The sequence below is a fragment of the Brassica napus genome, chromosome C2 (assembly GCF_020379485.1).
Source record: "Brassica napus cultivar Da-Ae chromosome C2, Da-Ae, whole genome shotgun sequence".
Lineage (NCBI taxonomy): Eukaryota > Viridiplantae > Streptophyta > Magnoliopsida > Brassicales > Brassicaceae > Brassica > Brassica napus.
Genome location: NC_063445.1, coordinates 21,029,637 through 21,052,661, shown reverse-complemented (window position 1 = coordinate 21,052,661; position 23,025 = coordinate 21,029,637). Strand labels below are relative to the sequence as shown.

The 23,025-nt window shown below is 38.6% G+C and overlaps 3 protein-coding genes across 4 annotated transcripts; 2 read left to right on the top strand and 1 right to left on the bottom strand.

The window, feature by feature from the left end:
* Window positions 1-3,554: 3,554 nt before the first annotated feature.
* LOC106402708 lies at window positions 3,555-6,034 on the bottom strand. 2 transcript variants are annotated; one of them, XM_013843495.3, is made up of 9 exons: window positions 5,851-6,034; window positions 5,117-5,477; window positions 5,001-5,034; window positions 4,596-4,808; window positions 4,428-4,517; window positions 4,289-4,354; window positions 4,117-4,208; window positions 3,982-4,029; window positions 3,555-3,847 (listed from the first exon to the last, which is right to left on the bottom strand). In XM_013843495.3, the coding sequence occupies exons 2-9, from the start codon at window positions 5,446-5,448 to the stop codon at window positions 3,742-3,744; spliced, it is 981 nt and encodes a 326-aa protein (XP_013698949.2). In that variant the 5' UTR covers window positions 5,449-5,477; window positions 5,851-6,034; the 3' UTR covers window positions 3,555-3,741. The 2 variants fall into 2 exon arrangements, with proteins under 2 accessions (XP_013698949.2, XP_048604075.1); XM_048748118.1 differs by lacking the exon at window positions 5,851-6,034 and having other exon boundaries at window positions 5,117-5,769.
* Window positions 6,035-7,797: 1,763 nt separating this feature from the next.
* Window positions 7,798-9,090, top strand: LOC125582238. The gene is made up of 3 exons (XM_048748829.1): window positions 7,798-8,127; window positions 8,272-8,356; window positions 8,432-9,090. Exons 1-3 carry the CDS (start codon window positions 7,798-7,800, stop codon window positions 9,088-9,090), a joined length of 1,074 nt encoding a protein of 357 aa, XP_048604786.1.
* Window positions 9,091-13,552: 4,462 nt separating this feature from the next.
* Window positions 13,553-15,357, top strand: LOC106402934 (phenolic glucoside malonyltransferase 2-like). The gene has a single exon (XM_013843757.3). It carries the CDS (start codon window positions 13,777-13,779, stop codon window positions 15,175-15,177), a length of 1,401 nt encoding a protein of 466 aa, XP_013699211.2. The 5' UTR covers window positions 13,553-13,776; the 3' UTR covers window positions 15,178-15,357.
* Window positions 15,358-23,025: the final 7,668 nt, after the last annotated feature.

Sequence of the window (23,025 nt, the reverse complement as noted above, 5' to 3'; positions counted from 1 at the left end):
AGATGTCGTGGACATGCATTAAAACAAAACAATATCAAAGCATCCTGATGCGAAGTGTTTAATTATGTTTCTTCACATAAGTTTTTTTCAAATGTATCTTGTGAAGTGGTCCATCGGTTTTGTCTGTGGTCCATCAAATACAAATTTTGTCTTTCTTTTGTTATCTTAAAAAAAATTCTAAGTTCAACAGAAAGTGATGTGTTATATTTCTTATATTCTTACTAAATAATAGTAAAAACTAGGACACTGCGGAAATGGATCATATTAAGTTGTACTATTTTTTATCTATTGTATTATCATAAAAAAATAAAAATAGTCTTAAAACATCAAGAATACCATTGAAATACACGCAAAAACTTACCATGGTAACATTTTATATTTTGAGACAACGTTTATGCTGTGCTAATATTTTCGTTTAAATTAAAATGATATACTATATTTGTTTATGAATTTGGTTATGCACCTCAGTTCATCCAGTACAAATTTAAATGAACCGTTAGAATTTTAAACACGAGTAATGATCTGTCGCTAATACTATTACCACATATTGTTGGTTTATCAAATAAAAAATAAAATGAAAAGTACATGCACAAGAAAAGTCTAAAAACTTCTTAATATTTTTTTTTTGAGTTGAGTCAAAGACAAGAGTGCAAGGAAATTGGGCTCCAACTGTGCGGGTGAGATCAAAAGATACATATATGGAAAGTTAGTTTTATTTAATTTGCTAAGGTCAAAAGCTTAACAAAGATAAAATCTTTCTTCATTAACGTGGCACCATTTTGTTTATCTTCGGTTTTGACTTAGATTGGATATTACTATATTTATAAGATAAGCCTAGCCTTTTGGTTATGGCGCATTCGACGGTGGAAACCCAACTATTATTCCAAAAGTGCAAGTATTAGCTGACTTTTTTTCATTGGGTATAGCTCGCAAATCATAACCATCATGTTTAAAAGGAGCTAAAAAGCTGATACACGTTATTTTAGTCAATGCATATACTATAGTTTATAGAAATTAAATTCAAGAATTGCTGCATACAGAAAAATAGAGATGGTACATTTCAACCGCTTTTTTTATCACAGTTAAACAAAAGTTTTGGAATGGTTTTCAATCTTTGCCAAATGCTGCGCTGAAGAATATTTTTATGGCATTGGCGTATATGAGATTAGTTCAAAAAAGCTAATTTGTGTTACGATTTGTTTAGCGACTCAAAATTTAACACATCACCCCAAAATAACTTGACCACATCTCTTCAACTATATCAAACTCTTTCGAGGGTCTCTTGATGAAAGTGTACCGATAATGTGGATTAAAAAAACATGTTGCGCACATAAATGTTCTTGAAAATTGTAGTAACAATAAAATAAGTAAAAACAAACTGTAGATAAGAAACCGAGGGCCAAGGGGTTGAGAAAGATCCTAGGTTGAAGGAATCGAAAACGGATGTGTTTTGAAACGTAGAAACTTGATTATTAACAAAAAAAAGGAACGGAAAAGTTTTGGAAGGTTAGTAAATATATATATATATATATATATATATATGATTGATTAACATGTAAGTACAATTGTTTTCTTCTGTTTAGTGTATTTAAGAATACAGGTAAACAAATAACCATTCGATGTTTAAGTATACGAAAATAAAATAAGTAAAAATTAAATATCGAAAATCATATAAAAATTCAAAACAACACAAATCCAATACGCATATATTATCTAGCTTAACTAAAGATAAAAATCATAAAGTCGACAAGTCAAAAGATCAATAGCATCATTTTCAACCTCATTTTCGTTAGCTCCAACAAAGGTAACCATTTATCAAACTTATCATCGAGAGAAAGATCTTCAAATTCAAGTCTCCCAATATTAATCTCATCCAATAAATCAAACCTCCAACATCTCATATATTATTGAAACCATATTTGTATTCAAGACTTCGTCTAGATGGAAGAAGAAGATTAGTGTGTACAAATACCAAATCTTCTGCTATTTGCGAAGTATATCCTTATATTTATTAATTGCTTATAAAATATGTTTTAAATTAAAAAAAACATAAGAGTTTTTTTTTTATTTTCCAATATATAATCAGTAAATTTTAAAATTCTAAAATGAAATTTTCAAAAAAAAAAACGAGTTTTCAATATGTTTCTACGAGTTTCCAAGAGATTCCGGTTCTAAATCGTTTCTAAACCTTTTCAAACGTGAAAACACAGACATTCACTCGATTTCCATGCAACCTAGGAAAGAACTGAGACTAGTTTTTTTTATCTTTTGATAACTCGAAAGTATCTGAATCCAAAAATCCAACTGTTGAAATCTATGATTATTTTCTTTAAACCATTTGAATAAAATTTTGATTTCAGATTAAAACTGAAAAGTTCAGCGCAGAGCCGACAACTTTTGTGCGTGCTTTATTAGAAAGTTTTTTTATAATTAGAAAATTAAAACTTTCTGTCCAATTTTCCAAAGATAAATTTGAAATATAATTTGATTGATTCTTATTTATGGGGATGTATTTTTATCCCGCCAATTTGTCTATTTCAATTGTAATAAAAAATGAGATGACAAAAGTAAAAAGATAACAGTGTTAAGAATTTGTTTTAATTGTATTAGCACTACGAATACATAACCATTTATTTCCTATTAGTATACACTTTTGGATATGAACGGTGACCAGAGAACAGCGAGGAATAATGCATTCTCTAACGTTCCAAAAAAAATCACCATTCACAAGTAATAATAATTCCCTCTCATTCCTTTTCCTTCTTTTTTTTTTGTAGAGAATTGAAGAACAAAATTATTCCTTGTTAAATTTGATAAGAAACAACCATTCATTTTCATTCTTGCTATTTTATTCCCGTACATTTTTTTTATTCGTTCTTCTTATTTACCGAATGGTAACCAGTGAGACCCGGTTTAATTTTTGGTCCACGTCTATCTTCTTAAAATCACTTGCAACTACTACCAAATACTAGTATTATGTATTATTATCTAACTAGTCCTTAATATTTGTTTCACTTGTTTATAATTTTGTCCACTAAGATATGAAACAAATATTTTGGTGTATTTCCTCTCGTCGTTTAAATGCTCTTTTAACACTAAAATGGCTATTATGTATACAGAAGATGTTCAACCATGTGTGAAGAATCGGGTCAACGACAAAAATGATGGAAAATATTATCTTCTTCGCCATTTTTGGATACGAATATAAAGTTTTGTTCTAATCTGAATAAAATATGTTTTCTCAGGAATTTCAGTTCCAAAAAATTCCCGTAAACATGATGCTTCTTTTGAAGTTTGAAAATAAAAGTCACACGATATAATAGTATCTGAATGTGATCAAATAGGGGAAGAAGAGAAGATATGATTAATTAGCTTAGAGGGATATATAATTATTCATTATCTAATTGAAAATGGATTTGTGGAACTTATGATGTCTCCCTTTCAAATCCGGTACACTATTATCGTTACATTTCTGATAAAATTAAGCTAATCTTGTCTATGATGCAGATCTGCTAGAAAGAAAATGGTAATGTTCATCAGGCTATTCGTAACAATAATCGTGGTGACTGTCTAAGTGATTTATAATGTTCCTTCAACAGGAACTTTGAATGTCATTTACAAAAAAATTGATACAGAAGGCAGGAGAGAACCTGTATCTAATCTGTACACGATAAGTGTATAAATTTTCTTTGAACTCTGTTCGAGAATAACCAACCATTCGAGTATATATGCTATGTGTTACTATGGTTCTTCTGAGAAACATTTTGAGAGCCACATGTACTTCAACTTAACAATCAACGCAAAGACCCCAAAGCATGGTACGTGCATCAACCCAACGGCGGCATACCTGCCATCAATTAAACCATTCAGTCCATTCAAGATCAAGAATCATTGTCTAAATCAGAAGTTGAGTTTGATCTCTATTCTTTGGTGGTACAGGTTGTTATAAAATTAACGGGGCGATGAGTTTGTGTAGCGTACCATAAAGGGGCGTAGGATGATGACAAGTCCAAGAATGGGTATGGCCACCTGCACAAACAGATTACACATATGTTATACTAAACTGTTCATAGGATCATGTAAAGAAAGACTAGAATCATGGTCCATGAGTGTTACCAGAAGGAGACACAAGCATGAACAATCCATTGGAATAGAACGAATACTCCGGTCCATACCACAAAGTATGATATCCTGAACAATGGGAACCGCTGCATACAAAGAAATCATCATCACCACTATAACCATATCATGTTATTACGTTGAGTAAGGAAAGGATACAGAGACTAACGAGAGAGTTCAAGAAAGTTTCACCGAGGAGGAAAACAGCATTGACTGAGTGCATAATCACAATGAACTACAGTATAAAATGTTTGGTTAGAGTTAAGCATGTCAGATACACAACTTACAAAATGTGTGTTAGAACTTACAAAGTCAAGATTGAAATCTTTGGATGTGAGAAAAGGGTAGATGATGAACCAAAACACACCATCTGTAAGCAATACAGCTCCTGCACAAGTCTACAAATCCAAAACACACATGTTCAGAGACAGAGAGAAACTTAAACACAGAGAAACTTAAACACATCTGACACTTACTTGAAAAAGAATCTGATGGATGTAACCCAATGTAGAAGCTACTTGACGTGTAGACCTATTATGTCTCTCGTGTCCGTTAGAAGCCTTAAAGACATTCAAGTTTTCGCCATGAATTGGAGGTCTATACGACCCTTGCTCTTCATCTACAGTACTGACTCCGTTCTGATAGTTATCATCAGATCTAAATTTGTATATGGACACAAGGGCTGCAACCTGCATTATAATCAAGTCCAATATAAGTGTCCACATAGATATATAAGCCTTCAAATTTGTAAAAAAAAAAAGTTATAAAAACATTTACGAAATTGTGTATAATCCCAAAATCTCAGGGCCGGCTCTGGATAGAATTGTTAAATTGTTAAAGCATGTGCAAATACCATGACTAGATGATAAGAAAAGCCATACCCCGAAGTAGATTGTGACCAATGTGAAAGTCCATCTGATAAGAATGATCAACACACTCCCATCAGAACAAGTGAACGTTATGTCAAATCTTATCAGAGAGAATATGGAAGACTCACTGTGTGTAGAAGATGAAGATGCCAGCTCCATCAGCAATAGCATTACCAGAGATGAGTCCAAGAAGAGTAACAAAACCGAAAACTCGAAACCCTAAAAGCCAGTTCGGATGGATCCTTGCCACACAAGTGTTCCACGTTTCATCATCGTACACAACTCCTGTTCCTTCTCTTTGATCATGATCATGACCACCTCCACGTTTCTTGCGTTTTCTAGGTCCTTCGTATTTCCAAATAAGGAAAGAAGATAGAAACAGAGACGTTAAGACGAAGACTGCGCAGAGGAAGAATCTCCAGTTTAGCCAGTAACTTGGGATGTTGGTCTCCGCAGACATCGTTGGTTGCCACGTGTGCTCTGTCGAACCTGTCACAAAACTCGAAAGATCAACTCGGCTGAACACATTCTTTTTCATCGTTATCAAAATGTCTCTGTTATTTTCTTAGTTTCAGAGTTTGTTTATGCTACAACAAGCTGATGAGTTCATTTCGAGGGAAAAAAGAAAAAGCAGAGGCGAGAAAGACATGATGAGACATCACGGAGTTGGTTTTTGCATTAACATCAAAAAGAGAAAGAAGATAAAGTTTAATGATCGAGTGATGTAGCATTCAAAGCAAGAGACAGATTCTTTACTTAACCAGAGACAAGAAAAAAAACACACAAAGTAAAAAAAAAATAAAAGAAAAAAACAAGAAGAGAGATAAGACAAGAATCATTAAAAGGAGATTAGATGTGATACCTGTAAAAAAGCTTTGATCTCTTGTCTTCCGTATCAGATTCTGTTAGTAAACTCCATGAGAAGAAGAACTCTCTCCTCCTCTGTAATGAATTTCGAATCTGATGATTTTTTAAAAATGATTTTAATTGGGAGAGTTTGTGGGAGATTTGGCTTTTTTGTGTTCTTTGTAATTCTCACTGCCACCTCCACACGCTTATTAGTTTTTTAGTTTTTGATTTCTTTTTGAACCGTTGATTGTCCGAGTAATCAAATCAACGGTCAAGAGGAAAGGGTCTAGAAAGGGGAAGGTCGACGTAGAAGTTACACAGGCTTTACCATCCTTTAGTGGACCTTAGGCAATCCTTTAATGGGCCTTATGTAATATAAAGAATTGGTTATCAGGCTTAGAGGAGGCGCCAAGAAGAGGAAGAAGACATACACCAAGCGTAAGAAGTAAGAATATTAAGAACAAGTTAGCATAAGAAAGTTGTTAGATGTTATGTGGAATACTGTTTCTCATTAGCTTCAATCAAAGACTGTACAGATTGTATATACAGAGCTTCTGTGTGTGTGTAATCTTTTGTAAGAAAAGAAAAAAAATGATACATGCAGATTACAGTAGGGCAAATCATATTATCTAGAAAAAAACTAGGGCAATTCTCTTAAAACAATATAATATAAAGTTTTTATGATCAAGATAGCGCACGATAAAAGAAAATGATCTAAATAAATTTCACTAAAATAAAAAAATAAGCTGTTTTTATTGATAATATAGTTAATTTAAATATTTAAAAAATTTATTTTAAAAATTTTTAATATAAATTTAATACCATAAATTCTAAATTTCTAAACCATAAACATTAATTCTTAAAACATTATTCCTCAAAACAAACTCTAATTCTAGATTAATTAACCCAAAATATATATGTGTCTATAAACCTTTTAATGAAGGTTATTTTGGTTACTTTTTCATTTGAAATTTCTCTTGTACCAATTTATTTTTGAAAACTATTATAAGGTATTTTTCATTAAAATATACTTAATTCAATATGAATAGGAAAACTAAATACTATGTAAGTATTCAATATGAATTATGTAAGTATTTAAAACTCAAAGAGTAAATCTGTTTCAAATAAAAACAAAAGGTTTAAATAATATGAGTAACTAGATAATAAGAATAAACTTATATCAAATAGAAATACAAAAGCTTTAAAATATGTGAAGAAAAAAAACAGAAAAGATATATTTAGTGGTGTGTGATTTCGTATATATATTTTTTTGATAACCTTGGTGTGATCCCAAAAGTTTTCTAGGCCCAAAGACTAATCACCAAAAAGCCCATAGAAATCCGGGTTTTCTTATTACTTAAAGCGTCTATGGGTAGTCAAGAGAAATCGAATCCATGGCAGAAGCTCGAGCTCGAACCCTATTACCACTAGGCTAAGACCACTTCGTTAAAAACTTGACATCACTTCTATTCTAATACAACAATACAAATTATAAATCTACCATCATTTACTTGGGTTTAAAATCTACTTAGAATAATAAGAGTTGGTGTACACAAAAACATTTAACAAAAAAGGTGTGTGGAAGTCTGGAAGCCAAGAACGGTTCGTGAAAAATTCTCTCTACAGGCGTACATTAGTTGGCTCCCTCTTTTGGGCTTTATTCTCCAACTTTTAAGATTTCATCTTGGATTTGTGGGGCCTACGTTCATCAAACACGTTTCGTATTAGAAAAGTAAACCACTTTGTGGACTTTTTTATCGTTCTTATCCTAAATCTGAGAGAGCTTCTAGGGTTTGTTCATTGCAAAAAGGGTTTGTTCATTGCAAAAAAGGCGTTGAAGCATCTTTCGATTGAAGAGGAAGACGAACCCTTCGTGCTTCCGGATAGACCAGAATTCTATGCAACAGAGAGAAATTCGTTGAGTATCATTGGTCGGCTTCTCAACCCTCAGTGTCAAAGGATGTCTGATCTTATCCTTGAGATGCCCAGGAAATGGAAGCTTTACAACAGAGTGAGGGGAGTAGCTCTGTCTAAGGAAAGATTCCAGTTTATTTTCAAGTTCGAGCATGACCTCCTCGATGTTCTGAGCAGAGTTCACACCTTCGATAACTGGTCGATTGTGTTGGATAGATGGACTGAGAAGCCACCAGATGATTTCTTACAACACCTGCTGGTGTGGGTTCAGATGAGAAACATTCCAGTAAACCACTATACTCCTGGAACAATATCGGCGCTGGGAGAATTCGCTGGTGAGGTAGTTGACGTACCGTATGATCCTGAGAAGGCGCAGGTGAAGGATTATGTGTGACTACTAGTTAAGTTTGATGTATCGAAGCCGCTGAGAAGATCCAAAAAATTAACATTACCTGGTGGAGAGGTAGTTAACATCTTGTATGACTATGAGAGACTACAAAAGAGATGTTATACATGCCAGCGACTGACTCATGAGCAAGCTTTGTGCCCTTGGTCTGCAAAAGGAATAGGATCGGCTTTGTTGGAGTCTGCTTCGTCAGCAGAAAGCAAGAACACATAAGTTTTACTCTCACTGGAAGAAAATGATCCGCTTTATGGGGTCCTATCTAGCAATCTTATAGGGTTGGATCCAGTCTCAGGTAAGCCTAAGATTGCAAAGGAGGTCTTGAAAGGAATGAGACAATATCTGTTAGCGGCTGAGGGTCAGGAGAAACTTGCTCGAGAAGACAGAGTGAGGAAATCTTTGGAAGACTTAGTTAATGACCCTTTGGGCCAGAAAGTCTATTTGAGACTGGAGCAACCCCCAGTGGTGTCGTCTAATCTCGATAAAGGAAAGGGCACAGTGTTTGATTTCAGTGCTCAGACACAACGACCTTCGGAGCAAGAGAAACTTATGGCGAATGCTATTTCGGCTGGCTCTAAAACCTTGCAATCAGGGAAGGTCATCTCTCTGCCCCAAACTTTAAAGAAGCCGGCGGGTTCGACTCAATCAGAGTATCTTTTGGAAAGTTCAACGAGTTATAGTGTGGGTATCTATGATACTAGCACTTTCGGGACTATTCCTAAGAAACCCAGACAGAGAAGAAGGCCTGGAACATATACAAGAAAGGCATCTGGAAAGAAGATTGTTCAAGCGTTAACTGAAGGGACTAAGGTAGTGGGGGAAGGAGTAATTTCTGAAGGAAAGAGGAAGACACATGATGATGTCGAGCCATCTCAAAGCTCTGCAAGGTTTAAGAAACCATTGGTGGTCCCGGATGAGGGACCGTCTAGTATCTAAATGGCTATGATGAGTTGGAATTGCCAAGGCCTGGGCCGTGCAAAGGATTTGGTGATTCATCGACTGCGGGAAATTCGTAAAGAAATCTTCCCGGATATTTTGTTTTTGATGGAGACGAAGCACACTCGTGACGATCTAGTGGACTTGCAAGCGTTGCTAGGCTATGATAGGATAATGACTGTCGATCCTATTCGGTACATCGGTGGTCTTGCCTTGTTTTGGAAGAACTCAGTAAATATTTCTTTCAAGTTTGTAGATAAGAACCTGGTGGACTCTTATGTACAGTTTGGTAAAGACTCCTTCTTTGTATCTTGCGTCTATGGAGAACCTGTCTAAGGAAATAGATCTGTGGTTTGGGAGTGGATCTATAGGATTGGGGTGCACAGAAAGGAGCCCTGGTGTATGTTGGGCGACTTTAATGAAATTAGAAACAATGGAGAAAAGAGCGGCGGGCCGAGAAGGAATGAAGAATCTTTCCAAGATTTCAATAACATGCTTGAGATTGGAAATATGATGGAGCTTCAAAGTAGTGGAAACAACCTTACTTGGGGAGGCCGACAGGGAATCATTGGATACGGTCAAGGTTGGATAGATGTTTCGGTAATAAAAACTGGTTTCAACTCTTTCCGGCATCAAACCAAAAATTCCTAGACATGAGAGGATCAGATCACAGACCAGTGTTGGTGAGATTGATCTCCTCTGCCGAACCCTTTGGAGGAAGCTTTCGCTTTGACAGAAGATTTCTAAATCATCCAGGGGTGAAAGACGAGATCAAGAAGGCATGGTTAACGAATCACCCGCTTTTTGAAGTGAAGGTTTCAGATAAACTGAAAAGATGCAGGAAGGCTTTGAGTAGATGGAAAAAGAAAGAGTCTATAAATTCTAGGGACAAGATCAACCATATTCAACAAGCTCTGGAAGAACAACAGTTTGTTTGTTTCCCCTCTGCCCACATAGTCAACTATCTTAAGAGCGAGCTTATCAGAGCATACAAAGAGGAAGAGACGTATTGGAAGCAAAAAAACAAAGATCGATGGGCTGTCAAAGGGGATTTGAACACAAAATACTACCATGAATCAGTCAAGTCGTCAAGAGCAAAGAACAAGATTATTAAACTGGTGGATAGTAATGGACAAGCTCACTTTTCTGAGGCAGCTAAAGCAGAAGTGGCAAATGAATAATTTCAGGAATCTGTTCAAATCGTCATCTGCGAAGGACTTTAGTGAAATCTTCGAAGGATTTACTAGTAGAGTGACAGATGAGATGAATGAATTCCTGACCAGAGAGGTTACCGTGGAAGAGGTCAGAGAGGCTGTTTTTACTATCAAACCAGGGAGCGCACCGGGGCCAGACGGTATGACGGGCTTGTTCTTCCAAAAGTATTGGGAGACAGTGGGAGCTCAATTGACCAAGGAAGTGCAGCAGTTCTTCACGTCAGGAGTTTTTCCAGCGGAATGGAATTATACCCATCCCTGCTTGTTGCCAAAAATCCCGGATCCCACGCTGATGACTGACTTAAGACCCATCAGCCTTTGCTCGGTGTTGTACAAAATCATCTCAAAGATCTTGGTAAGCAGACTGAAGCCCTTTCTCGCAGATTTGGTCTCACCTACACAGTCTGCATTTGTAGAAGAAAGGTTTATCACCGACAACATACTTATTGCCCACGAGATGATTCATGCGTTGAAAACGAATGAGAAAGTGGCTAAGGAATTTATTGCCATCAAATCGGATATGTCTAAAGCATACGACATAGTCGAATGGGGATACCTGAGAGCTCTTCTTCTTGCCTTGGGTTTTGATCATGTTTGGACTGAGAGGGTTATGTTTTGTGTAACATCGGTTACCTACTCTACCCTAATTAATGATCAACCATTTGGGCACATTCAACCAGAGAGGGGTTTGTGTCAAGGCGATCCCATGTCTCTCTTTCTGTTTGTTTTGTGCATTGAAGGTCTCATTCATATGATGGAATAAGCTGTGAGAGGAGGAAGACTTCGAGGCATCCAGTTTTCAGAGAATGGACCGATGATCCACCACATGTTATTTGCTGACGATAGTTTGATGATCTGTAAGGCATCGCTAGGTCAAGTATCTGAATTGCTGCAAATTTTGCAGGTGTATGAGAAAGCGACAGGCCAGACGGTTAACCTCGATAAGTCTGCTATCACTTTTGGGGCGAAGCTGGATGAGATATGCAAACAATTGTTGAGAGATCTCATGGGGATTGAGAAAGAAGGTGGTACGTGGTCTTACTTGGGGTTGCCTGAGTGCTTCAGCAGATCAAAAACAGACATGCTAGCTTATATATATGACAGACTCAAGGACAGGTTGTCTTGTTGGTTCGTGAAGCTACTGTCTCAGGGAGGTAAGGAGGTCCTGATCAAAGCAGTGGCTATGGCAATGTCGGTTTATGCGATGTCTTGCTTTAAACTGACCAAGAAATCCTGTGAAAATTTAACGAAGGCAATGGCGAATTTTTGGTGGAACGCTCTGAAACACAAGAGGAAGATTCACTGGCTCAGTTGGACGAAACTTTGTTTAGCCAAAGAGCAGGGGGTCTGGGCTTTAAAGACATACATAGGTTCAATCAATCTCTTATGGCCAAGCAAGCGTGGAGAATACTCAACAATCCCGAATCTCTCTTTGCTAGAGTCTTCAAAAGCAGATACTTTGAGCATGGTGATCTCCTTTTTGCTAGTAATGGTCCTAGACCCTCTTACGGATGGCGGAGTATCCAGTTTGGCAAAGAGTTGCTTAAACAAGGTCTCAGGAAACATGTTGGAAATGGTAACTCTATCTCGGTCTGGGTAGATGCATGGATTGAAGGAGATGTGCAGAGAAGGCCCTTGATGAAGAACATCTTTGTGGATCTCATGTTGAAAGTAAGAGATCTTATAGATGTTAACAACAACTACTGGAAGCTTGAAAATCTCAAGGAACTTTTCTTCGAGGAGGAAATTCAGAGAATCCTTAAGATGGAAGTGGTGGCGGACCAAGAGGATTACTGGGTATGGGTTCATAACAGAAATGGAAGCTATTCGGTGAGGTCTGGGTATTGGTTCATCAACAGACAATCCAATAGTGATATACACAGCGAAGTTGTGGCGAGACCTTCCTTAAACGATCTCAAGTTGGAAGTTTGGAAGATCAAAACACCACCAAAAATTAAAACATTCATGTGGAAGACTCTAAGCAATGCGATCCCTGTGGGTGAACTGCTAGTGAAGAAGGGAATCAAGATGGATCCGTGTTGCCAAGCTTGTGGTTTTCAAGGTGAATCCATCAACCACCTTCTCTTTGATTGTGCCATTGCTAGACAGGTGTGGGCTCTAGCTTACGTGCCTAATCCGATGAATGGTTTTGATAAGGTTTCCCACTTCTCTAACATCCATTATCTCATGATGCTGATGAATAACACGGAGGTTGATGAGAAGGTTAGAATTATGATCTCTTGGATTGTGTGGTATTTATGGAAGACTAGAAATGGGATCATCTTTGAAGGGAAGGCAGTCATTGCACATGACGTGGTGGAGAAAATTTCAGAGGAAGCAGAGTTCTGGTTGATTGCACAAAAACAAGAAAGAGAGAAGGAAGAGGAGGAGAGAAGGGCGCGAGAGGCAGTTAGAAAATGTTGGGAGCCGCCGCGAGCTGGATGGATAAAGTGCAACATTGGAGTGGATTTTGATAAGAAGGTATCAAAAAGTGGAGGAGCTTGGGTGGTGAGAAATGAGAGGGGCAAAATTCTCATCCATAGTCGACGGGTGTTCAATAATGTCAAGTCTTTGGATGAAGCAAAATACAAAGCTCTGCTGTGGTCTTTGGAGAGCTTAAGCTTTCATCATCTCAACAAAGTCATTATTGCATTGGATGATGATAAGCTCACAAAGGTGATCCTCAGACCTAAAGCGTGGCCTAATTTCAAAGGGCAATATGTTGAGCTGGAGAAAAGATTGAGAAAAGTGGAATGGTGAAGAGTAGTAAAAGAAGATAGATCAACAAACAGAGGGGTTTTCCTCATAGCTCAAAATGCGGCGAAAGGTGGTTATCTGCAATCCTATGTTGCGGCTGGTGGTCCCTTGTGGCTACGAGAATTGCTTGAGAATGAGTAAGCTTCGCCCCCTATTTAGTTGATCATTGTCATATGATCTATGACTAATTTTTTGAATCTTATGTTATGACTATGTACCAACTGTTTTATAGTGGGGAATGGTAATTTTGATTGGGTAGTTGGTTGATAAGTTTTTTGGATAAAGGAGTTCCTCCATGTGGCTGATCTTGTGTAACTGAATGTTGGTCTTGCTGATTTTACATTAATTTACCGGATGACGGAAAAAAAAAAAGAAGGCCGGATGCCCTTTTAACATTAGAAAGTTTGGGTTTCGAATTCTGAAAAATGTGAAATTATGATTAATAGGCAGAGGTTTACAGATTTTTTTAACAATGTGCAAAGAATAACGTGAAGACTAGTCATAATTGATTTTACAAAAAGAATAATGGCTAGATATTTATTTTATTTTATTTTTGAAAAAAGGCTAGGTTTTTCCTTACTAATATTCACATCTATCTGTGAATGATTAGTTATGGCGAGAAAAATACTTTTGGCTCTCTCCAAACTATAGTTCCAATCCGTTTTTTTCTTTTTTTCTGGTCAAATCCGTTTATTTCCTTCTCCCTCAACATAAAATGACACTACACGTCATCGAGCTTGCCCGAGTCACCCCTGCCGCCGACTCCGACTTCGACTCGGTTCTAAACTCCGCCAACTCGCTCGCAATCCCGTTGACTTTCTTTGATCTACCATGGCTAGTATTCCCCCCAGTGAAGCGAGTCTTCTTCTACGGGCTCACCGAGTCGACTCATGAGCATTTCAACTCATTCATCCTCCCTAAGCTCAAGCTCTCCCTCTCCCTCGTCCTCCGCCGCAGCTATCTCCCTCTCACTGGCCGCATCGTCTGGGACCCAAACCAGCCCAAACCGAACATCATCGTCTCCCAAAACGACACAGTTTCAGTGACCATCGCGGAGAGTGACGCTGATTTCTCACTTCTCTCCGGCTATGGACAGCGTCCAGTTACCGAGTTACACAGCTTACTCCCCGAGTTACCAGTTTCCGATGACTCAGCGACCGCATTCTCTCTTCAAATCACGTTTTTCCCCAACAACGGATTCTCCATCGGCGTTGCCGCACACCACGCCGTTTTAGACGGAAAAACGTCAAGCATGTTCGTCAGAGCTTGGGCTCACTTATGCAAACAACATATTGAAGAAAACAGAGTCGTATCCTCTCTGCCGGAGACTCCAACTCCATCTCTTGATCGGTCTTTGATCAAAGACCCGACCGGACTCGATGAACAGATGATCGAGATCGTGACGTCTCTGAAACACAACAAAACCGGCGGGAGAATAAGTCTGCGTCCGATTCCCGCCCAGGAGCCCACACACGACGTCGTACTGACCACGCTCGTGCTGTCTCGCGTTGACGTCGAGAGGCTCAGGGAGCGAGTCAAGAGCGACTCACGGACTCGAGATAAGAACCTCCACCTGTCGACTTTCGTCATCGCCTATGCTTACGTGTGGACATGCCTTGTGAAGGCGCGTGGAGGAAGCGGGGAGAGACGCGTGTGTTTCCTCTTCTCTGGAGATTTCAGAGAGCGTCTGGATCCGCCGCTTCCGGCGACTTACTTCGGTAATTGCGTGTTTCCGGCGGGTAGCTACAACAGGAAGGCGGCGGATTTCGAGGGAGAGGAAGGGTTCGTAACGGCGGTTGAGATTCTCAGCGAGTTGGTGAAAGGTTTGAGTTCAAGAAAGATTGAGACTATCGCGGAAGAATTCAAGATTGGATTCGATTCTATAGGTGTTGCCTCACAGTTCGGGACGGTAGCCGGGTCGACCCGGTTGGGTGTATATGATTCAGATTTTGGGTGGGGAAGACCCGTTAAGGTTGATGTTGTCTCCATCGATGGGGAGAGGATCTCAATGGCAGAGAGACGTGATGAACCAGGTGGCGTAGAGATTGGAATATGCATGAAGAAGAGTGATATAGACGTCGTCCTTACTCTGTTCAACAATGGTTTACAAAACTAAACGCCTTTTTTTGTTTCTACAAATTTCAATAAGACATAGCTCATTGAGCTGTTCTTGTGTTCTTGTTTCTTGTTTCTTGTGAAGCTTTGAAAGCAAGAAACTTGATCGTTAGAGTTGTGAGCTTGTATGCGAACTATCTCAGAACATAATAGTTTCAACAGTTGCATTTTGTTTTGTTCATATCCCGAGAAACACACCAACGTAATGAACATATCAAATCCTTTGGATTTGAATTTAGTGTGGTTGCTTTTTTAAGTGATCCATATATTTATCAGTGCTCTAGTTTGAAATTTTACTGCTCCATACTTTATATGCATTCGTGAACAACAACAACAACAACAACTAGAGATGCTAGGGAAATAGTGAATTTTACAACAAATATATTGACTGTTTCGAACCCCAAGTATTAATTACACTGGCAGAGAGACGTGACGAGTGAGAGATGCGATTCGGAAACAAACATAGTGGTTTATCTATGCGTGATCACTTTCAAACCTTGTCCTCGCATCTAATCATGTCCCCATTCAAGTAATAGGTACGATTTAGACATGTTTCCATTCAAGTTATATTCGTTATTACTAGGACCAAATCGTATTGCAAGTCATTATAGTTAAATGGATAGAAATCACAGCCAAGGAAGTTCATGCAAGGCAAAGCGGCAGCTTTGAGAATATAAAAATAGCCATCTCCGTGACGACTATAACTCGAGATGATTTGTAGAGCATCTAATGCGATGTCTGTTTTGGATAATTTGCAACACTTAGATACATTGGTGGCTTGACTTTCAGACATCCATGCACTAAATGTTCATCTGCTAAACACCATTCGTTAGCCAACAACCACCACTAGAAAGAAACGTTGTTTCGATATATGTGAATCATGTTTTTTTTTTAATGAATGTGAAATTATATTCAAACAAAAAAAACCAGTTTTACATTGGGTGCTTCTTAATCAAAAAAGTGGAGTTAAATAAAAAGTGGAATGAACAAATGAAAGATCCTAATTGTTCCTCCGAGAACCAAACCAAGTTGCAAGGCCATCTGCGTATGCTCTGTTTCCATGAAGCAAAATTGTACTCAGTCTATTTCTTCATGTTTTATCAAGAAATTCCTCTAGTTTGATCGGTGGTGAGGAGTCATTTCCATGACGGGAGTATTTCTCTCACGCCAAATGCAATGGATTGCTGCTTGCAAAGTATACCTGATGAGGGAGAGCTGGGTCTGATCATAATTTGAGTTTTTGACGATTGTTGTGATGATATTCGAATCCGTGGGGTAGTCATCACCAAGTAGTCCCCTCATTAGTGGTTCCCACACTTGGGATGAGTATACCTACATGAAAAAAATATATGGTTTTTCTTGTCTCTGTGCCTGCTTGACAGAGAACACAAGTAGTATTGACATTGATGTTCCATCTTGCCATCCGATCACAAGAACTAAGACAATCCTGAATCCCTAACCACATCAAAAAAGCATATTTAGGTGTAGCATGCGTAAACCAGACACCTGCACCCCATGCGCACTGAACAGAGACTTCCCGAAGTTGGTACCATGTATTCTTCGAGGAGAACTTACTCATATACTTGTTCTGGTTATGTTTCCACAGCTGAACATCCCTCATCTCAGACCAACCTTGGCGCTTCTGATCAATTTCATCCTCTATCTCATTGAGCAATGGTACTCCATGTCTCCTACGCCTATTGTTTCTCATAACATCCCCAACTGTTGCTGTTGCAGAGGTTCCCAAGTCAATGTATCATCTACTTCCAGTCAAATCCGTGAGACGTCCCATTTCTGTCCAGCAATCTGAACCAGAAAGAGGTGGTTTCACCATTCTGAACATTGACCTTGTGAAAGGTTTTAGCCAACACCCTTGCATTAATAGTTTCCCCCACATCCATGATCCAGCTTTATATAAACTGCTTCGACAGACAAATATAGGTGGAGCGGTCACTACAGCTTACTTTGTTTTTGAAACTAACACCTTAGGAAGATTGTCACGGTAACTGAACATATATGTTATCACAAAAGAGAAAGTAATGCATATTTACACTTTAGTGTTTGGATGAATATGAGGGATACTGTCAATATAAATATTTTGTTGTGAAACTAGAGAACGAAATCTATGTTTCTATATTATTCATAAACATAAGGAAGCTTTTATATATATGGAATTACACCGTCAAAAGGAAATACAAATATGGAAAGAGTACAAATCATAATCTAATAAGGAAAAAACAAGATACCAATTCTCTCTCTCTCTCTCCTCACGGCCGAGTCTCTCTCTCTAGCATTGGGTCGGTTATGAACCGGGCCGGTTATGGACATCCACAATATGATTTATAACACTCCCTCTTGGATGCAATAACCATACAGAGATTGTAATATGCTTTAGATGTTGCCTCATTAAAATTTTACCAGGAAAACCCAGTGGGACAAAACCATGGTGAAGGAAAAAGAGTACAACACGTATTACTCCCCCTGTTCTGAACAACTCGCGGCTGGCCTCATGAACAGCCAAGATCTCCGAATGGTTTGAAGATGTGGCCGCGATCGTCTGCTTCATGGAACGCCATGATATGGCCGTTCCACCATGTGTGAAAACATAGCCTGTCTGTGATCGAGCATTGTGTGGATCCAAAAGATAACCTGCATCAGCAAAATCAACTAAACCTTCTTTGTTTTGGTTAGTATAAAATAAACCCAAGTCTTTTGTTCCTTGCAGGTAACGAAGAACATGTTTAATCCCGTTTCAGTGCCTTTGGGTTGGACAAGAGCTTAATCTAGACAATATATTCACGGCAAAACATATATATGGTCGTCTGACTAGCCAGATACATCAAAGCTCCTATGGCACTGAGATATTGCACTTCGGGACCAAGGACATCTTTATCGTCCATCTTAGGACGGAACGGATCAGTGTCCAGGCCGAGGGACCTCACGACCATGGGGCTAGATAATGGATGAGACTCGGCCATGTTGAATCTCTTGAGTACTTTTCTGTATATGTCATTTGATGCACAAGGATTCCATCTCTTATGTACTCAAGCTGTAATTCCAAACAAAACTTTATTTTTTTTCAAGATCTTTCATCTCGAATTCTTTCTTAAGATATTCAACTGTTTGGGAAATCTCTCCAGAGGTTCCTAGGATATTTAAATCATCAACATACACTGCTATAATCACAAAGTCCTGGCCGAATTTCTTTATAAAGATACAAGGGCTGATCGGATCATTCTTGTATCCTTCTCTCTCTAGGTACTCACTTAGTCTATTGTACCACATTCGACCTGATTGTTTCAATCCATAAAGTGACTTATTCAACTTTATACAGTGTTGTTCTCGAGTACTCGATTTGTTTTTCAACTCTATACCCTCTGGTACTTTCATATAAATCTCATTATCCAGTGGCCCATATAAGTATGCAGTTACAACATCCATTAACCGCAAGTCTAATTTCTCTCTTATAGCCAGACTTATCAGGAATCTAAAAGTAGTAGCATCCACCACAGGGGAGTATGTCTCCTCATAATCGATTCCTGGTCTCTGTGAGAATCCTTGTGCAACAAGCCGTGCTTTATATCTCACGACCTTGCCGTGTTCATTTCTTTTCCTCACAAAGACCCACTTATAGCTGACTTGTTTAACATTATATGGTGTCCGGACTATTGGTCTAAAGACATCTCTCTTCTTTAAAGAGTTTAACTCCATGTTTACAGCTTCTTTCCATTTGATCCAATTTGATCGTTGAGTGCACTCATAAATAGACGTGGGTTCATGATCCTCATTCAAATCCATAAGTTTAAGTGCTACCTTGTATGCAAATATATCATCAATGTCGACATTCTTTCTGTTCCATTGTATCCCAGACAAGACATAGTTTATTGAGATCTCATTATTATCAGGACCTTCAGTACCTTGAATCTTGGTGTCCCAAGAATCAGTATTAGATACACCAGGACCGGCCGAATCTAAGCATTCATGATCGGCCGCGATCGCTATTAGGATTTTGGGAGTGGCCGCGGTTAAGTCCCGGGATTTAGGAACGGTCGTGGTCGTGTCTAGGGTTTCAACAACCTCGGTTTCATTCTCTGCACCTTTCTTAGTTTTCTGAGGGTTATTATCTTTGGAACCTATTGTTCTACCACGTTTCAAACGTTTTCTAGACTCTGTAGCAACATGATTGTGTCCCTCTTGAACATCAATACTGATTGGTGCATTAGCAGCTGGTATATATGACTTAGTAACTCTTTTCGGGTCATCAAAGGAATCTGGCAATTGATTAGCTAGCTTTTGTAAATGTATAATCTTTTAGACTTCTAAATCACATTCCTGAGTCCGAGGATCTTGCCAAGATAAGGATGTTTGATTCCATGTAATCTTTTTTTTTACCAGCGTATTGCTATCTTCTCCTAATGTTGGATGTTCGGATTCATCAAAGTGACAATCCGCATACCTGGCCTTAAATAAATCACCCGTAGTTGGCTCAAGGTATTTTATAATCGTGGTGGAAATCATGTCCAACATATATCCCCATCTTCCTTTGAGGTCCCATCTTTGTTCTCTATGGTGGAGCAATTGGTACATAGACGGCACAACCAAATGTCTTAAGATGGGATATGTCTGGCTCCTGGCCCGTAAGCAATTGTAATGGGGAATATATATGTTCACTAGACGGCCTTATACGAATCAATTCGGACGTGTGCAAGACCGCGTGTCCCCAAGCTTAGACCTCATAAGTAATGGTCTAGCTATTAGTTGAATTCGTTTTATGAATGATTCGGCTAAGCCGCTGTGTATGTACATGTGCCACAGAGTGTTCAACAGTTACCCCATAGACATACAGTAATCATTAAACGCTTGGGACGTGAACTCACCAGCATTATCAAGACGTATAGTCATGATGCTTTAGAGACTTTTATATCAAAAGCTTTCATTCATTAAGTTATAATAAGAAAACAAGTTCAAAGCAATATCAAAACATAGAAAACATAAAGCAAAGAACACAAAAACATAGATGGCCAAAATCAACTTTGCTCTTTTTAAACAATCAGAAGTTTCATAATCCATGATATCATCTTTTTCATGATTGAAATCTTCTTCACCATCTTGATATCTCATATGAGCTTCATGATTCTTCCATTTCAAACTCTCTTGCTAGAGGTCAACGAGATGTTTGGGAGTTGATGTTAAGAGTTTTCAAGCTCCTAAGACAAATGTTGTAGTATAGTGATTGTCGAACCAGTTCTGAGGGATATAAAAGCACCGAGAATGCAAGTACTCACTTAATCTAAGTACAACCAATGATTTACATGGGTTTTAAACTACTACTAATACTAGAAAGCAATAACAGAATGATACTTTCTTGACTAAGGGAAAAGAAAACTCATGGGCATAGGGATTAGACCTTGGGTGATCAAGTATCGAACTAAGGATAACAAATGATCAATCAAACTATCAACCTTAAGGCTAGACACAATTCTAAGCGAGCTTTATGTCTAGATGAATGCTTATTTGCTAACATATCTCAAACATTAAATGTCTTTGGTTGAATAATATGAAAGCAATCATTACTAACAAGTTTATTAGCTATTTTAGCACCTTTAACAACAAATGTCTTTGGCAAAGTATACTAAAAGCCTAGGAGAGTTGTCTCAGGCATTTCATCAAACACCTTTTGGGTGGGAAATGTCTATTGATCAACTTTTGAGTGGCAAACTCAGACACACCATTGGTTTTTGACAACCCACAGTAGCTGTCGAACCTATCCAAGTGATCAAATGGGTCCTCTAGAGCCAGGCCATGATACTTGTTGTTCTCGATCACGTTGAGGAGTCCTGACTTAACCTCAAAGTTGTTGGCTACCACAGCTGGTGCTCGGATTCCGAATCTATGACCATGTATGTTGGGGCGGTCGTAAATGCCAATGGGTCGAGCTGCTCGCTGTTGGTTGTGTGGAACGTTGTTGGCATCATTTTGAGGTATGTCTCCCATATCAGTATCCAATCTCTACAAGTGAAACTGTTGCTCTTCTTCTCGTCTCTTTCTAGCACACTCTCTCTCTAAAGATCTGATGTATGCGGCTCTTGGAACTAGGTTTGATGGACCTTTTCTCCTCAACTTCATACACCTGTAAAGTAAAGGGAGGTGAAGAAGGAGAATCAGTAACAAAAGAAAATAAAAATGACTTAGTCTCAAGCAAGTGACTAAATCTCAATGTTTAAATCTACTCAGAATTTGGCAACGGCGCCAATTTGATGTTAAGAGTTTTCAAGCTCCTAAGACAAATGTTGTAGTATAGTGATTGTCGAACCAGTTCTGAGGGATATCAAAGCACCGAGAATGGAAGTACTCACTTAATCTAAGTGCAACCAATGATTTAGATGAGTTTTAAACTACTACGAATACTAGAAAGCAATAACAGAATGATACTTTCTTGACTAAGGGAAAAGAGAACTCATGGGCATAGGGATTAGACCTTGGGTGATCAAGTATCGAACTAAGGATGACAAATGATCAATCAAACTATCAACCTTAAGCCTAGACACAATTCTAAGCAAGCTCTATGTCTAGATGAATGCTCATTTGCTAACATATCTCAAACATCAAATGTCTTTGGTTGAATAATATGAAAGCAATCATTACTAACAAGTCTATTAGCTATTTTAGCACCTTTAACAACAAATGTCTTTGGCAAAGTATACTAAAAGCCTAGGAGAGTTGTCTCAGGCATTTCATCAAACACCTTTTGGGTGGGAAATGTCTATTGATCAACTTTTGAGTGGCCAACTCAGAAGATGCATTATGAATACTCTACTAGCAAGGAACAAAAATGATCTACACTAAAACATCCTAGAACTAACCTAATCACCCTTAATCTCCCTAACCCATGAATTCAAAAAGTGATTACTCACTAATCTCCATGATTCCTCTTAAACCCATATTGGATTTCAGATTAATCATGTAGAGAAATAGATAAGAAATCAACAATAACACAAGAACATAACAATCAAAATCCAAGAGATGAACTTCTCAAGAGAGTTTTTGTGTATTTCTCAATAGATCAAAAGATAATCTGCCTGGTGGCTACCAAAGATGTTTAAAACATAGGTTTTAGAAATGTAAAACGTGCATAATGAAATGACCAAAAGGCCCTTGAGAAAACATGAATTCGGCCAAACAAATAGACGTGGAGCGACCTCGGCACGTCGCTGCGAGAGGTCGCTCCCGGGTCGTTTCTTCGCAAGCGACCTGGCTGTGTCGCTCCGAAGACGTCGCTCCCGGGTCGTTCCTCGCAAGTGACCTGGCTGTGTCGCTCTGAACTGGTCGCTGTGGTGAGGTCGCTCTAGGAGGTGGAGTGACTTCGCCTTATCGCTCTGAACTGGTCGCTCTAGGAGCTGGAGCGACTTCGCCTTGTCGCTCTAGGAGGTCGCTCCGAAGCGTATAGGACGAGCGAGTTCATGGCGTCGCTCCGGTAGGTCGCTCTGGCTGGAGTGACTTGAGATAGTCGCTCTGGGCTGGTCGCTCCAGGTAGTGCTCGTCCAAAGATCACTCTAATCACCTCCTTTGAGCTCCAAATGCACCCAAGTGTCTCCAGGAACTCCATGTGGTACTTCAATACCTGATAGAGACATATGTATGCAAAATGCAGCCTAGACATGGCTAAATCCTAATCTATATGATGAAAATGCAAATGAATAAATGGATAAAACAATGTGAATATGCAAGATATCAACTCTTACATGTCTTAGCCCAATGATTATCCATACCACATCTATGACACACGGATTTGGTCGAGTTATGTGGCTTGAAAGATGTACCACGGCCTCGGCCATGTCCACGGCCTCCA